Here is a 14,204-nt window from a genome sequence, read left to right as displayed (position 1 = left end):
GTGTTCTCTCCTGTACCTCTTCTTCCCACCGTTTAAATATCTCTCTTCTTCATATTTCAGCTCCTGTGATGATGGACCCCAACACTGCACATGCCTATCTCTCTCTCTCTGATGATCTGACCACTGTGAGACACACAGGTACAGCGCAGAACTGTCCTGACAACCCAGAGAGATTTTACTACTATGTGTTTGTGTTGGGATCTGAGGGGTTCACCTCAGGGAAACACAGCTGGGAGGTGAAGGTTGGGAATAAACGTCAGTGGGATGTAGGAGTGGTGAAAGAGTCCACCAACAGGAAGGGAGATATCACATACAGCCCAGAGGATGGACCCTGGCTCATAAGGCTGAGGAATGGTGATACGTACAGTGCAGTAGGAGGTACTGACCTCACACTGAAGAGGAAACCCCAGAGCATCAGGGTGCAGCTGGAATATGACAGGGGGGAGGTGTCCTTCTTCAACTCCAGTGACATGTCACTCATTTACACTTTTAAACACACATTTACTGAGAGGGTGTTCCCATTCTTCTCTCCCTGTTTGAGAGATGATGGTAAGAACGATGAGCCCCTGACAATCTGCCCAGTGAAAGTCTCAGTAACAGTGATGTCATCCCAGTGAAGGTGTTTGTGTAAAAATGAAACTAGAAATGCTGTCAGGGATTTAGGATGTGTCTGATCTGCCTCAACATGCCTGGCTGTTGACTTGAGCTTTGGGACACATGCTGGAGATGATCGGGGGGGGGGCGGCGGGGGGGGTTGATGGTGTACCAGTACCCAATGGAAGATAAACAGACAGAGGTACACTCTCAGTATCTAGGGACACACATCTAGAACAAAGGGGGGTGTCTGTCACAAGGGAGTAATGACTATGTGGTTATTTGCTTTTACCTGGTCCGTTTTATGCTGTAAAGGAGACTATTGTTTCCTGTTAATGTAATTTCTTATTCATCTGAACTTTGGAAACTGCAAAGGACCAAGTGCTTTCACACTTATAGGGTACTGTAGGTGAAATCCATTTCAATAATTTAAATTCATTCATTTTCTTTTCATCACCAATTATTTTGTTGAGTTACTCAACTGTACATTCATTTTTGGTCATGTGCATGCAGGCTGTATGTTTTGGGTTCTGTTTTACGATACGATACGATGAACTTTATTGTCCCGCTCAGGGAAATTTGTCTTGGACTCTGCGATGCGTCATGAATGCCTTGACAGTCACAATGACAACAAACAATACATCCTCAGCCATAACAGCATCAACAATTACATAACAGTATTGCACATATCCCATAACATAACACATACATACACCTCATAATAGTACATGCTAAAAGATCACCGTAATAAAGGCACTATAAAAATTTTGAAGCATTAGAACTGTATTTTATGAAGTGTTTATACACAAAACAGATGCGCTCTTGTGGGTAAATCAAATGCTTTTATACCTGATCGATGTCATTCCTGTTGAACTGGATTCATGAGAGCGTGTACAAGCTTTAATTAGAGTCTGGGCTCTTTTCAGATTGTGCTTTGCAGATGCAGTGAAGAATAAATTCACCCTGTCAGTACCATGCTGTAGGATTTACATCTGAGCCTTCAGTAGCCTTACCCGCACACCTGCCATTGGTCTCAAACTCTTTTCATATATGCATGATATGTTTTTATTGAATATAGGATGTAATGATGATGTATGGGAAACAAGTACCATATATATATACTAGACATACAGTATAAGACTATAAAAACATAAGGCTTTATGTAATTTTTATTTTTGTTTTGTAATTTCTTTGTATTTTGTGCACACTGTATGTACATGCATAAACATAAATTGATTCTTTCTCAAATCTTATGGAATGCTACAAGTCTCTTCCTTCATTTAAGTCTTGTGTACCGTGTGTGTGCAGTAAATAGCTTTAGAGATAGTTTGGACCAACTGCTCAACTTTGGTCAGACTACAAGCACTCTGCTAGGCTATGACTGTGCACTCTCTCCACTGCTATTTCTCACAGCTGAGGCAGGAATGTGTAAAACTGGCAGTTGAAAGTTACATAGATAGTCGAGATTGCTCTCTCCCTCTTTACTCAGTCACTAAATGATGTGTACAGCACTGGATGTTTCATGACAAAGTCAGTTTAGATAATATTCATGTTTGGTATTATTCTGATTGTTTCAGTGCGACTGGTGCAATGGTTTTATTTCTGCAACATCAAACCCTGGACATCATAACCAACCAGGAGCCAGGGAAAAACTGTGTGGAGCTCTGCCCCAGTGAAAGCCATGTGCCTCAACCCCCCTGCGTTTCCTGGGGAGGCGTGGCTCCAAATTACAGATGGGTGACCCATTTTTAGGGTTAACATCATAGGCCAGATTTTGGATTTAAGGACAGTAAACTAAGCAATCTGGGAGAATGCAATCAGCCTCCCGTGCACACAGTGCACGTAATTTCTACGTATAGGGTGTCTGTAGCCAGACTCCCCTATGTAGCTTTTATTACCAGGTATGACTTTTAAGACTCTGTAATTTGGTTTCTGTTGTAATGTTTTTTGATTTGGAACTAGTATGTAATTACGTGTATGTAACCTGCCTGGTAAAATTAATTGTTAAAACTTGATATGTGTGGTTTCGCTTACTGACACTCAAAGTTATACAGAGAATGCTTGGTTTACCCCCTCGAACTGGTCTAGGGAGGATGAATATTTACGCTTAATGTATCACGGCGTATAGCACCCATAGACCTATGATGGTAAATCCCTCGCCTCCGCATGGTAGTTCATTCATGTCGAGCACAGCCGTAGCTAGGTTGGTCTGCTTGGGTCCCTAGGCTGTGAACAGATATACCCAAGAGTAGCTATTCCTGTGACCTCTGTGATGACTACAGATAGCTAGTCAGTTCGTGAGACGTGCACATAACGCGCGATGTGACATGCGGCGGTACCAGTAGAGGATTGTTCAGCGAGTTCTTCTCAGTACAGGATTCCTGTAGCGATCAAGTCAAAATTATGAATGCGACATCCACCAAATGTGGACAACTAATCTAAATTATTATTCAAATGGAGTCAGATAAACGAAGGGGAATATATTGGCCCTATTGTGGAGATTCTTGGTCAGCCCGGACCAGTAAAGAGCAGAAGGCAGAGTGGTACTCCTGTCTTTGTATCATGGTTCATTTATTGGCTGATCTAGACTCTCCGCATAGGGGCCACTAATTTTTAACCCTATTAGTATTCTTTCAGCAACACCAGAAGGACGAGCACGCTGATACCTTCAGCCCTCGCTAAATTCCGTCGTTGGGTTAGCGTAGGGTTTTACAGTTTCATTTGGTTTGGCAACATTCACTACTCCTGACAATGGAATTCAAAGATTCAGATGTGTAAGCTAAACACCTCCAACGAATAGACACAAGTCATATCTTTGTGTATGATGATTACGCTACAACAATGGCACTTGGGCAGTCCCATGATGCAGTGCAGAACTCCCGATGGCCGTGGGGTGTCTCACCTGTTCTGCCATCTGTGTTCCGCTTAAAGATGAGTGTGTTTTGATCAATCTCCATGAGTATGAAGCTCAAATGCAGGCCTGCTTTGCACCTATCCGATTACGCACCTGACACGAGACGTTTCAAAGACCCTGTCCGTTCTGCTCATTCTGCGCGCCTTAATCTGCAGACCTGTCAGGCTACCGCATCGGAGCATGTTTAGATAGCCTACGTATGGAAAGGTGCTGGGATGGACTGTGCTGGAAAACTGCAGCAGTTAGTTTCCCAGGCCTGTATGCTATCATCTGGAGCTATGTGGTCATTTTAGCGCATGTATGATTACTGCTGATCCAGGGTGATGATCGGCCAACATGAGAGCTGAACGTCACTGTTATCTTCATAAACAACCCAGAATCCTCAGCGCAATGCCTGACGTAACATCGTACAGTAATAATATTAATAATAATAATAATAATAATAATAATAATAACAATAAGAATAAAAATAATGATAATAATAATAACTAGAAAAAATTCCAGGGAAATTTTAAGTGTGCTGCTGCTGGTGCCCATCCCTCACACAAACATAGATGTAACCCACAATTTGGTCCTCACAAAAATGGAGAACCTCATCTATACACTTGTGTGTGTGTGTGTGTGTGTGTGTGTGTGTGTGTGTGTATTTGCCCTTATGATAAGTTCATAGGCCACACACACACACACACACACAGATCTAAAACATAATTTGGTCCTCACAAAAATAGACATCCTCATCTATACACATGTTCTGGGCAGTTGCTAGGGTGTTCTGGGCGGTTGCTAAGGTGTTCTGGGCGGTTGCTAGGGTGTTCTGGGTGGTTGCTAGGGTGGTCTGGGCAGTATAAGGGTACAATTCCCAAGGTGGCGTTGTCTGGCTAAGTATGGGTTGCTCAACCACACCCACCCTCCTGTTACAGTTAGCACAACCATTAAGACATGGACATAGAAATAAAACAGTTAAAAACCTTGCTATTTTCATATAATGTGGACAGGATGGAGTCAGTCAGTTAGCTAGTTATTTAGTTAATTATTCTTATTAATGACTTAGTTAGACGTGTTAGGCAGAGGCAGAACATACATACAGTTCAACAGCATCACAAACTACAGATAACAAACAACCAAATCAACACCTCTCTAAAATAATAAAAACTTTATAGAATATTACACTGCATTAGTTTTGGTAAATATAAATTACAGTGACAGTTCACTAATCAGCTGAGCTTAGTTAGCCAGTCAGCTGACTAGTTAGCCAGTCAGCTAGCTAGCTAGTTAGTTAGTTAGTCAGTCAGCTAACTAGTTAGCTAGTTAGTTAGTTAGTCAGTCAGCTAGCTAGTTAGTCTGTCAGTAAGTCAGCTAACTAGCTAGTTAGCCAGTCAGCTAGTTAGTTAGTTAGCCAGTCAGCTAACTAGTTAGCCAGTCAGCTAACTAGTTAGCCAGTCAGCTAGCTAGTTAGTTAGTCAGTTAGTAACAGTCACTTAGTTAATCAGTTAGTCAGACCGTCAGTTAGTTAGTTAAGCTAGCTAGCGCCGAAGCTAATGTTAACTAGCGCGACGAAGCTAACGCAAGCTAGCGCCGAAGCTAACGCAAGCTAGCGCAACGAAGCTAGCAGTTGACGCTTCAGATAACATTGGAGTCAATGAGAGCTGGATTCGGCACTCTCTGCACTTTTGGGCGATTTATTAAAAAACCGTGAGTCCTATCTCAATGGAAGTAACATTGAATGAGAGAGGACAAGTTTCTCTACATTAAATTGTTGTTGTAGAATAGAAGCTGTGGGAGTAAGATGAGAATGTCTTGAATATTTTTGATAAATTTTAGAAGGGCTGAATGCTAGAGTGGGTGATGTCACCGCACTCTAAAGCCACGCAATACACACCCATTATAAAATCTGAAAATCTCAAAAATTTCATGAAACATAAACTGTGATTTTGTAAAAATTAGAAGATATCAAAAAGTGTCTTTAGAACAACACAGTTCAAAGTCTTGTGACCCGTTTAAACCTTTAATCACGTTTCTGCGACAAAGTATGACGAAGTGGTGTGGCTCCAAAGAGGGGTGGGTTTGATCAATTTGTGAGATTTTTTTTTACGAATTCTCATTCATTCCTATGGGCAAATATCGGTCGGTTTTTCGCATTTTCTAAGAAAACGAGATGTCTTTCCCATCGATTCCCATCTATTCCGGTCGTTTTGATATATATCTTGCCTGGGATTTCTCAAAGCTGTGGGAGGAGTAGCATGCCGAACTTTTGAAGGAAGAAAATTAAATAAATAAAATTATGAAGTATGGCTGAGAATATTAAGGTGTGTGCTTTGCTTTGTATTGCAATGCGCAGCACACAATAATCAGTATATTGGTTGGAATTAGCCGCTATTATTGTTATTATTATTATTATTATTATTATTATTATTATTGTTGTTATTATTATGAGGTATATTATTAATTAGCCTATCATCATCATCGAGTACTGACTTATCGATGCTGCATGGAACTGCAAAGATGAACACAGATGTGCAGGTATAGGGCTGATCATGCATAGAAACGGGAGAAAACTACTTTCAATGTCTCTTTTATGCAAATAAAAGAACAGCAAAACATTTTTTATGTTATCTCCATGCAATAATAAAGTTTTCAGCAGTTGGATTCAAGATGAGATTGTTTTACTTCAGTCATGATTAACATGTTGTGGCAAACAAATTGAACATCCTACAGAAGGTTGTGCTGCACCTGAGACAGACAGACTAAACATATTAGAATTGATTTCCTTCTGTTATCTGTGCAAAATAAGTCATTTTGAGTCAAGAAGAAGGTGGAGAGAACTTGTTCACAACATTATCCAAAATATGCCATTTGGATAGATTTTGGATAAGTAAAAGGACACTTGTGCCTCATCTTTGGAAAAACACTTGCAGGATGTCACTGCTTTCAGATAGCAGGGGGCCTGTAGCATAGTGGTTAAGGTAAATGACTGGGACAGGAAAGGTCAGTGGTTCAAATCCTGGTGTAGCCACAATAAGATCTGCATTGCCGTTGGGCATTGCTCCAGGGGACGATTGTCTCCTGCTTAGTCTAATAAACTGTGCATCACTCTGGATAAGAGCATCTGCCAAATGCCAATAATGTAATGTAATGTAGCCACACAAACTTTTTTCGAGTGGTGGACAACACATTGTGGATGAACTGTATACAATAATTGTTGTCCCTAGCAGATTTAGATTTGGTGCAATGAATATTAGAGCATGTAAATGTATGATCTTTTTGCTTTTTGTGTTTACCAGACATACATTTTCAAGTATTTCTTAGGCTCTCATGCTTTGATCTTGATGGTACACATGTGCCCGACAAATTCAGCCAACCATGCAATGTGTTGCCACACAGTGGAACAGCTTTATTAAATAGTACTGAAAACAGGTCTGGGAAAAAGAGTCAGCTGAGATCCTTTTAACTTTTAACACGTTGCACGTCACCATCTCCTCCACCTTCTCCAGCAGCTGGGAGACGTGACGGGCATTCCTCCGGCTGTGTAGGGCGTGATACCTGTTCCCGCACCTGTGCACCAGCCTGCGGAGGCCCTGGCTCCTCAGAATGTGCTGCTCGACACTCTCCCCCAAAGCCTCCGCCCAGGTGAAGAGCACCAGCGTGTGCCTCCACACCCGCGTGCCGAAGGCGGCCATGTTGAGCCTGACCGCCCGGCCGTAGCCGGCTGTGAAAGAGAGATACGCGGGGACGACCAGGAGGAAGGCGTGGGGCCCTGGGGGGCACAGAGCTGCCCTCTGCAGGGCGTGACCTGCGGCCCCGTCCCCAAGGTACCACTTGGGCCCTGTCACTTCCACCAGAGCGACCTGCCGCCCGGCTGCCTGCCCTCGCCTCACTGTGCCTCTCTCTGTCTGGGCCTCCTGTCCACCCAAGATGCTGTTTCCAGCCGAGCTGTTGGAGGCCCAGCTCTCTCCCAGCAGGACGAGCCTGAGCTCAGATGGACCGGGACACTCTGGGAATGGTGGGAATGCGGTACGGATTTGACTGGGAGACTGAGGAGACAGCGGGAATGTTGGGGAAACTGTACTGGGAGGCTGTGCAGGGCTCCCTTCAGCGATCACTGAAACAACAAGAAAAGGCAAACTGTGAGGTTGTGTGCTTGATATAATGAGCAGCTGTCATTATTGTTGTTCCTCCTCATGGAGGGGCTTTAACTGTAACAGATGGGGCAAAATATAAACCAGAGGCTTACACAATTCAGCAACCTCAAACTCATTAATTTCATTATAGAGTTGCGCAATATCTAAACATTATACAAGCCCTGTCTGGGTTCATTTTTACGTATTATTCTTGTTTTCACAGGTGGGTTTCTAACTGTTGAACGAAGTGCACAGGGAGCAGACTATGCCCTGTGCCCGTGCCATTGGCACAAGCGGTTCAGAGAGGGACGAGTCTCGTGGTCCTCGTCAAGCAACTTGGGCACCTCCTTTGCGAACGCCTTTCCCCATGGCCAGATTTCCCCCAAGGTGGTCCTCACAGACTCTTTAATCTTAATCCCGGTTCTTCGGCGATCGCTCCGATTGTCAGCGTGTGAAGCGTCCACGCCAGGTCCTTGGCCCTCTGGAGGTCGGCGTCAGATCTGAGCGTCGTGCGGGTTTTCGGATCATCCTACGCGTCATCCCGCCCCCCTCTGCACTGCCCGTTCCCCTCAGACAGGTGCATGGTGCTCCCCAGACCTTTCTTTCAGCGTGAGAAGGGTCTCCGTTGGATTTTTCCCCAGATGAGCTTCGCAACCAGATTCATAGCGCTACAGAGTACACTTCACAAGAGTTAGAAACCCACCTGTAAAAACAAGAATGATGAAGCAAAAAGAACCAAGGCTGGGCTTATATAGGGTTCAAATGTTGTGCAACTGCACAACGTAATTCATTAGTTTGAGGCTGCTGAGACGTGTAATCAATCTCATTATAGCCACACCTCGTATTAACAATAGTTATTCACATCTGAAGCTAAAAAGTACCATACGAGCAGTGTATGAGAGAGACTAACCTGCAGCTGGTTTATGGGAGTCCAGTCTTTGACATGGTTTAGGCACATTCAGTTCCCCTCTCCCTCTCATCTCCTTCACCCGGTTCTGGAAGCTTCTGTCCATAAACTCAGGCAAAAGGTCATTGAGGCTCTCACTGTTGCTGCAAAGTTTGAGATTCTTCCTTTCTGACCATTCCCTCGCTCCGTGTCTCTCTTTCTTCTGTTTGGGCTTGTGGAGCTCTTCCTCCTGCCCTCCATTCGCCTCTTTCAGGGCATAACCTCGTCCTTCGCTCACAATGGGATCAGGATCATCTTCCCTCATCCCCTGCTTCTCTTTTTGCACCCCTGCTGCCCCTTCCACGCGTGGTTCTTTCCTGTCTTTTTCTCTCTCTCTGTTGTCCACCCCATTTTCCGGATCCACTGTACAGAATTCCACTGGTCCCTTTTTTGCCTTTTTGTACATTTTTTCCATGTCTAACAGTTTCCTTTCTTTTTCTGTGTACCTCAGTTGTAGCTCTTTGAGCTGATCCTCGGTCCCTTTGAGCTTGTGGTAAAATTCAGACTCTTTCCTGTTTAACTCCATTTCATGGGTTTTTACCAGCTCCTTAATCTCCTGCTCTTTCTTTTCAAAAGTCCTTTTAAATTCCTGAATCACAGCCTCCCTCTCTGAAACAGTCACCATCAGCTTTTGCTCTCTGTTTCTTGTTTCTCCTTTAGAAAGTAGTTCCTTCTCTCTGGATTCTTTTTCCTTTGGCTGGGGAATGAGTTTACTCTCCATTTGCCTCTCTCTTGTTCCTTCCTCTAGAAGTTGTCTATCTCTCCCTGCCCCGTTATCGTCTTCACCCTCTGTCCATGGTATTATCCCTTCCTTGTTCTTTAACTCCTCTGGACAATTCAGATTTTTCCCGTCAACTTCCCTCTCTTTTTCAGAAATGGCCTCTTGCAGCTCTTCTAGTTCCTTCTTGTATTCCTTACAGCTCTTTCTGATCTCCTCTAACTCAGCCTCTCTTTGAGAGATCAGTCCCTTCAGTTCCTCTACTTGCTCCTGACTGTCTTCATACTTCTCTGTGATGGAAACCAATCGTTTCTCACTGCAATCGTGCTTCTTTTTCAGTTCATTAACGCATCTCTCTTTTACCTCCATCTCTGTCTCTATCGCCTTCAATTTCTCCTCATGAATCTGTTTCTTGTCCTTCGTCTCTCTCTCCATTTTTTCATATTTTTCTTTCCACGTGTCTTCGCTCAGTTTTTGTATCTCTTCATCTCTTTCCTCGATTGTCCCTCTAATTTCATCCCCCTCTCTCTTCCGTTCCCTCTTGATCTGTTCCATTGCTTTGTCTTTTTCTCTGAGCGCCCCTTCCAGCTCTCTAATCCCTGCTTCTCGCTCACTCTGTTTCCTCTCATATTCTGTCTGCATATTTCTCCTGATCTCCTCATAATGAATCCTCAGTTCTGCAATCTTTGTCTCATTCATCTCGACCCTTGTTCTCAGTTCTTCATTTTCTTTCCTGTAGTCCTCACACTTTTCTTTTATAGCCTCAATCGCTCCATATCTCTCCATGCTCAGTGACTCATACCTCTCTCTGAGGCAAACCAAGTTTCTCTCCAGCTCATCATACCTTTGTTTTAATTCAGAAATCACCTTTTCTTTCACCTCCAGGACTGACTCTACCTCTGCCTCTCTCATCTGCCTTTTCTCCTCATCCATCTGTTTTGTACCCTCCATCTCCTTCTGCATCTTCTCATATTTATCTCTCCATTCCTCTTCCCTCTGCTTTAGCTCTTCCTCATATTTCTGCAGAGAAGCTGATATTTTCTCCTCCCTTTCTTCAGCGTTGTGTCTCAGTTCATCCACTTCTCTCTCTTTCTCATATTGTTTCTTCTGTAATTCATTCAGTTCCATCTTCATGTCTTTTATCTCCTTGTCTTTTTCTCGGACCACTCCCTCCATCTCTTCCTCTCTCTGTAGTTCTTTCTTTCCACGTTGCTGTATAATCTCATCCCTCTCCTTCACAATAATGTGAATTCTCTCCACCAGTTCTGCGGTATCAGTCCTTAGCTGCTTAATCATGACCTCTAGTTTTGCTGTTTGCCTTTCACTGTGTTCATACCTCTCTCTTATCTCTTCTACCTCCTTCTCCTTCTCCCTGATTTTCTCTTCTGCCTCCTCCACTCTCTTCCTCTGTTCATCCTTCAGTCTCTTTTCTGTTGCCCCTGCATTTTCTTGTGCTTGATGCATCAGCTCTGAAATCCTTCTGTCCTTCAGCTCAAGTTGTGCTTCTCTTTCGGACAAAGCCTGTGTGTTTCTCTCTGCCTCCCTCTCTCTCTCTGCATCCTTTAGTTTCATCTCCATCTGTATCCTCCTCAGTTCCTCTTCATATTGCTCTTTCTTATATTCCATCTCTTTGTCTTTCTTCTCATTTATTTCATCTATTTCTTCAGCACCTCTCTTCTGCATGTTGTTTCTCTGCTCCATTTCTCTGATCTCCATCTCTCTTGTCTCAGCCCTCTTTCTGTGCTCTTCATTTTCTTTCCTGTAGTCCTCACACTTTTCTTTTATCTCATCTCTCTCCAGGCTCAGTGTCTCATAACTCTCTCTGAGGCAAACCAAGTTTCTCTCCAGCTCATCATACCTTTGTTTTAATTCAGAAATCACTTTTTCTTTCACCTCCAGGACTGACTCTACCTCTGCCTCTCTCGTCTGCCTTTTCTCCTCATCCATCTGTTTTGTACCCTCCATCTCCTTCTGCATCGTCTTGTGTTTATCTCTCCATTCCTCTTCCCTCTGCTTTAGCTCTTCCTCATATTTCTGCAGAGAAGCTGTTATTTCTTCCTCTTTTTCCTTGATGATGCATCTCAGTTCTTTCTCTTTCTTATCATTTTTCTTCTGTAATTCATTCAGTTCCATCTTCATGTCTTTTATCTCCTTGTCTTTTTCTCTGACCACTCCCTCCATCTCTTCCTCTCTCTGTAGTTCTTTCTCTCCACGTTGCTGTTTAATCTCGTCCCTCTCTTCCACAGCAATGTGAAATTTCTCCATCAGTTCTGCGGTATCAGTCCTTAGCTGCTTAATCATGACCTCTAGTTTTGCTCTTTGCCTTTCACTGTGTTCATACCTCTCTCTCATCTCTTCTACCTCCTTCTCCTTCTCCCTGATTTTCTTCTCCAGCTCCTCATCTTTTTTCCTCTGTTCATCCTTCAGTCTCTTTTCTGTTGCCCCTGCATTTTCTTGTGCTTGATGCATCAGCTCTGGAATCCTTCTGTCCTTCAGCTTAAGTTGTGCTTCTCTTTCTGCCAAAGCCTGTGTGTTTCTCTCTGCCTCCCTCTCTCTCTCTGCATCCTTTAGTTTCATCTCCATCTGTATCCTCCTCAGTTCCTCTTCATATTGCTGTTTTACGTTTTCCATCTCTCTATCTTTTTCCCTGACTGCTAACTCCATCTTTCTGATGTCTTTTTCTTGCTCTCTTAGTTTCCCCTCATTTTCTGTGTGAACGCTTTTTAATTTCTCATAGTATTCCCTCTGCTCTCCAATCTCTTTCTCTTGTCCATTTCTATTCTGCTCTATCTCTTTTATCTCCTCTATCTGCTTTTTCATCTTCTCAGTTTCCACTCTCCACACCTCTTCTCTCTGTCGCTGTTTCTTCTCAAAATCCTGCTTCAGAACTTCAGTGGTTTGCTCTGCCACCTGAATTGTGTGCTGTAGTTCTTCCACCTCCCTCTCTTTGTCCTCATACATTTGATGCAAGTCACACAATTCTGTCTTTTTTTCCAGATTCCTGCGTTTTAATTCCCCTATTTCCAGGTCACACTTCTGCATGTTTGCTTTGATCTCAGCTTCTCTTTTCATCCTCTGCTCTTCATAAAACTCTTTCATTTTATCCAACATTAAGTCTCTCTCTTTCTTCTTCTCCTCCAGGTTCTCCATCTCCTCTCCACGTTTGTGGAATTCCATCGCCAGGTCGTTGAGCTCTGTCTTTTTCTCTTCATTCAGTCGATTCAGCTCCTCCATTTCTGTAGTTTTATTTTGAATGATCTTTCTCAATTCTTCCTCTGTTTTAACAAGACTCTGGCATAACCTTCTCGACTCGTCTGCTTCTTTTTCCATCGCCGCTGTTCTTTCCATCAGCTCACTGTTCTTCTTCTTTTCTTCCTCAGCACTTTTCTCCAGCTCCTCCCTTTCTTTTGCGCTCTGTTGGTGCATCTTTTCCCACATCCTCCTGTCAAGGTGCATCTCTCTCTCTGCGGTCAGTATTCTAATTTCTCTTTCTTCATTCTTCTCCATCAGGGCTTTGATCTCCCGCTCTTTCTCTTGCATCTTTAGCTTCATATCCCCCTCTCTAAGCCTGTACTCCTGGTCAAGAATTGCTGTGATTCTGTCGTTTTTCTCTTTCATTTCCTTTACTCTTTTGTCTAGGAGCTTCCTCATCTCTGTCTGCCTTCTGTCCTCCTGTTCCTGCCTCCCCGCCTCCGGCTTCCCCTCCATTCTTTCCCTTTCCTTGGGTTTCCTCTCAAAACTCATCCTGCTTCTCTCCTTCTTTGCTTTCGTTTCCGTCTCACTGTTCCATCTCTCCTCCTTCTGTCCCATCAGCTCTCTTATTTCCTGCGTCAGCGGCGTGAACGGCTGCCCGCCGTTTCCCGCCACGAGGTCCTCCACCTTCTCCAGCAGCTCTGTGACCTGCGTGTTCACCGGCTCCGCGCCGCTGATGACGTGGTACCTGCCCTCGCACCTCTCCACGAGCTGGTGGGCTTTGGCCGAACTGTGGACGTGCTGCTGGATGGTGGCGCCACGCCTCAGCTTGTCTCCGCCCGTAAACAGGATGAGGGCGTACCTCCAGGCCTCCTCCCCCAGCACCCCCATGTGCTCCACCGCGGCCTGTACAGTGACGTCCGAGTCCACGCCCACCACCAGCAGCAGGGCATGGGGCCCTGGCGGGCACAGTGTCACGCTCCTCCCAATCTCGTGCCGGACCCTCTCGGGGGTCCGCTTGCTCTCCCAGCCGGGCGTGTCCACCACGGTGACCCGTCTGCCCGCCACCTCCCCCTGCGAGCTGGTGCACTCCTCCGTAACCCTGCCGGCCAGGAACGGAGCCCCTCCCAAGATGGCGTTTCCCGCCAAGCTTTTCCCGGTCTCCCGCTCCCCCAGCAGCACCAGCCGTAGGTCCGGGAGGCCACGACCACGCCCTGTGGGCCAGCGCGCCTGTACCTCCTCTCTCCAGGTGACATGGCTCCCATCGCCTGTGAGAAAGAGACATAACCAGCGTGAATTCAGTCTATTTGGACCCATGCAAATGTGTCCCTCCAGCTCCCCAAAAGTATTATACAAATCATACGGCCGAACACACATGGATGCTGCTGAGAGTGCCCAAAGATGAGCCACTACATTTGTATTCTTACATTTCACTTGTAATGAGGAAGGTCAACAGCTATTCATGTTATGTACGGCTCTGAAAACCCAAACGCAGACCACAGGATTATCCAAAATCGTTGTTTAATCGTCCGAAATCGTAGCCAGGAGATCCAATACAAAGACAAAAATGAAAGGCAAAAGAATAGTCGAAAAAACAGGTGAGGGGGTCAAAAACCAGAAAAGCAGAAAGGCAAACAGAACAAAAGGGCAAGGCAGGCTCGGAAATCAAAAGGCAAAGGGGTATCTATCAAGAATCTCAAGAGTTAGGCTTACGAGGTATTC

At 44.6% G+C, this 14,204-nt stretch overlaps 1 protein-coding gene across 1 annotated transcript in view; it reads left to right on the top strand.

The window, feature by feature from the left end:
* LOC133134547 (E3 ubiquitin-protein ligase TRIM39-like) overlaps nucleotides 1-605 on the top strand; it is a gene marked incomplete at its 3' end in the record, with an annotated part of 29,122 nt that extends 28,517 nt beyond the window's left edge. The window contains exon 9 of the mRNA XM_061250747.1: nucleotides 61-605. Coding sequence (XP_061106731.1) covers nucleotides 61-605 — 545 coding nt within the window. The remainder of the gene's footprint in view (nucleotides 1-60) is intronic.
* Between the last annotated feature and the right edge of the window lie 13,599 nt (nucleotides 606-14,204).

Source organism: Conger conger, chromosome 8 (genome assembly GCF_963514075.1).
Source record: "Conger conger chromosome 8, fConCon1.1, whole genome shotgun sequence".
Lineage (NCBI taxonomy): Eukaryota > Metazoa > Chordata > Actinopteri > Anguilliformes > Congridae > Conger > Conger conger.
This window is presented reverse-complemented; position numbering and strand designations above follow the sequence as displayed.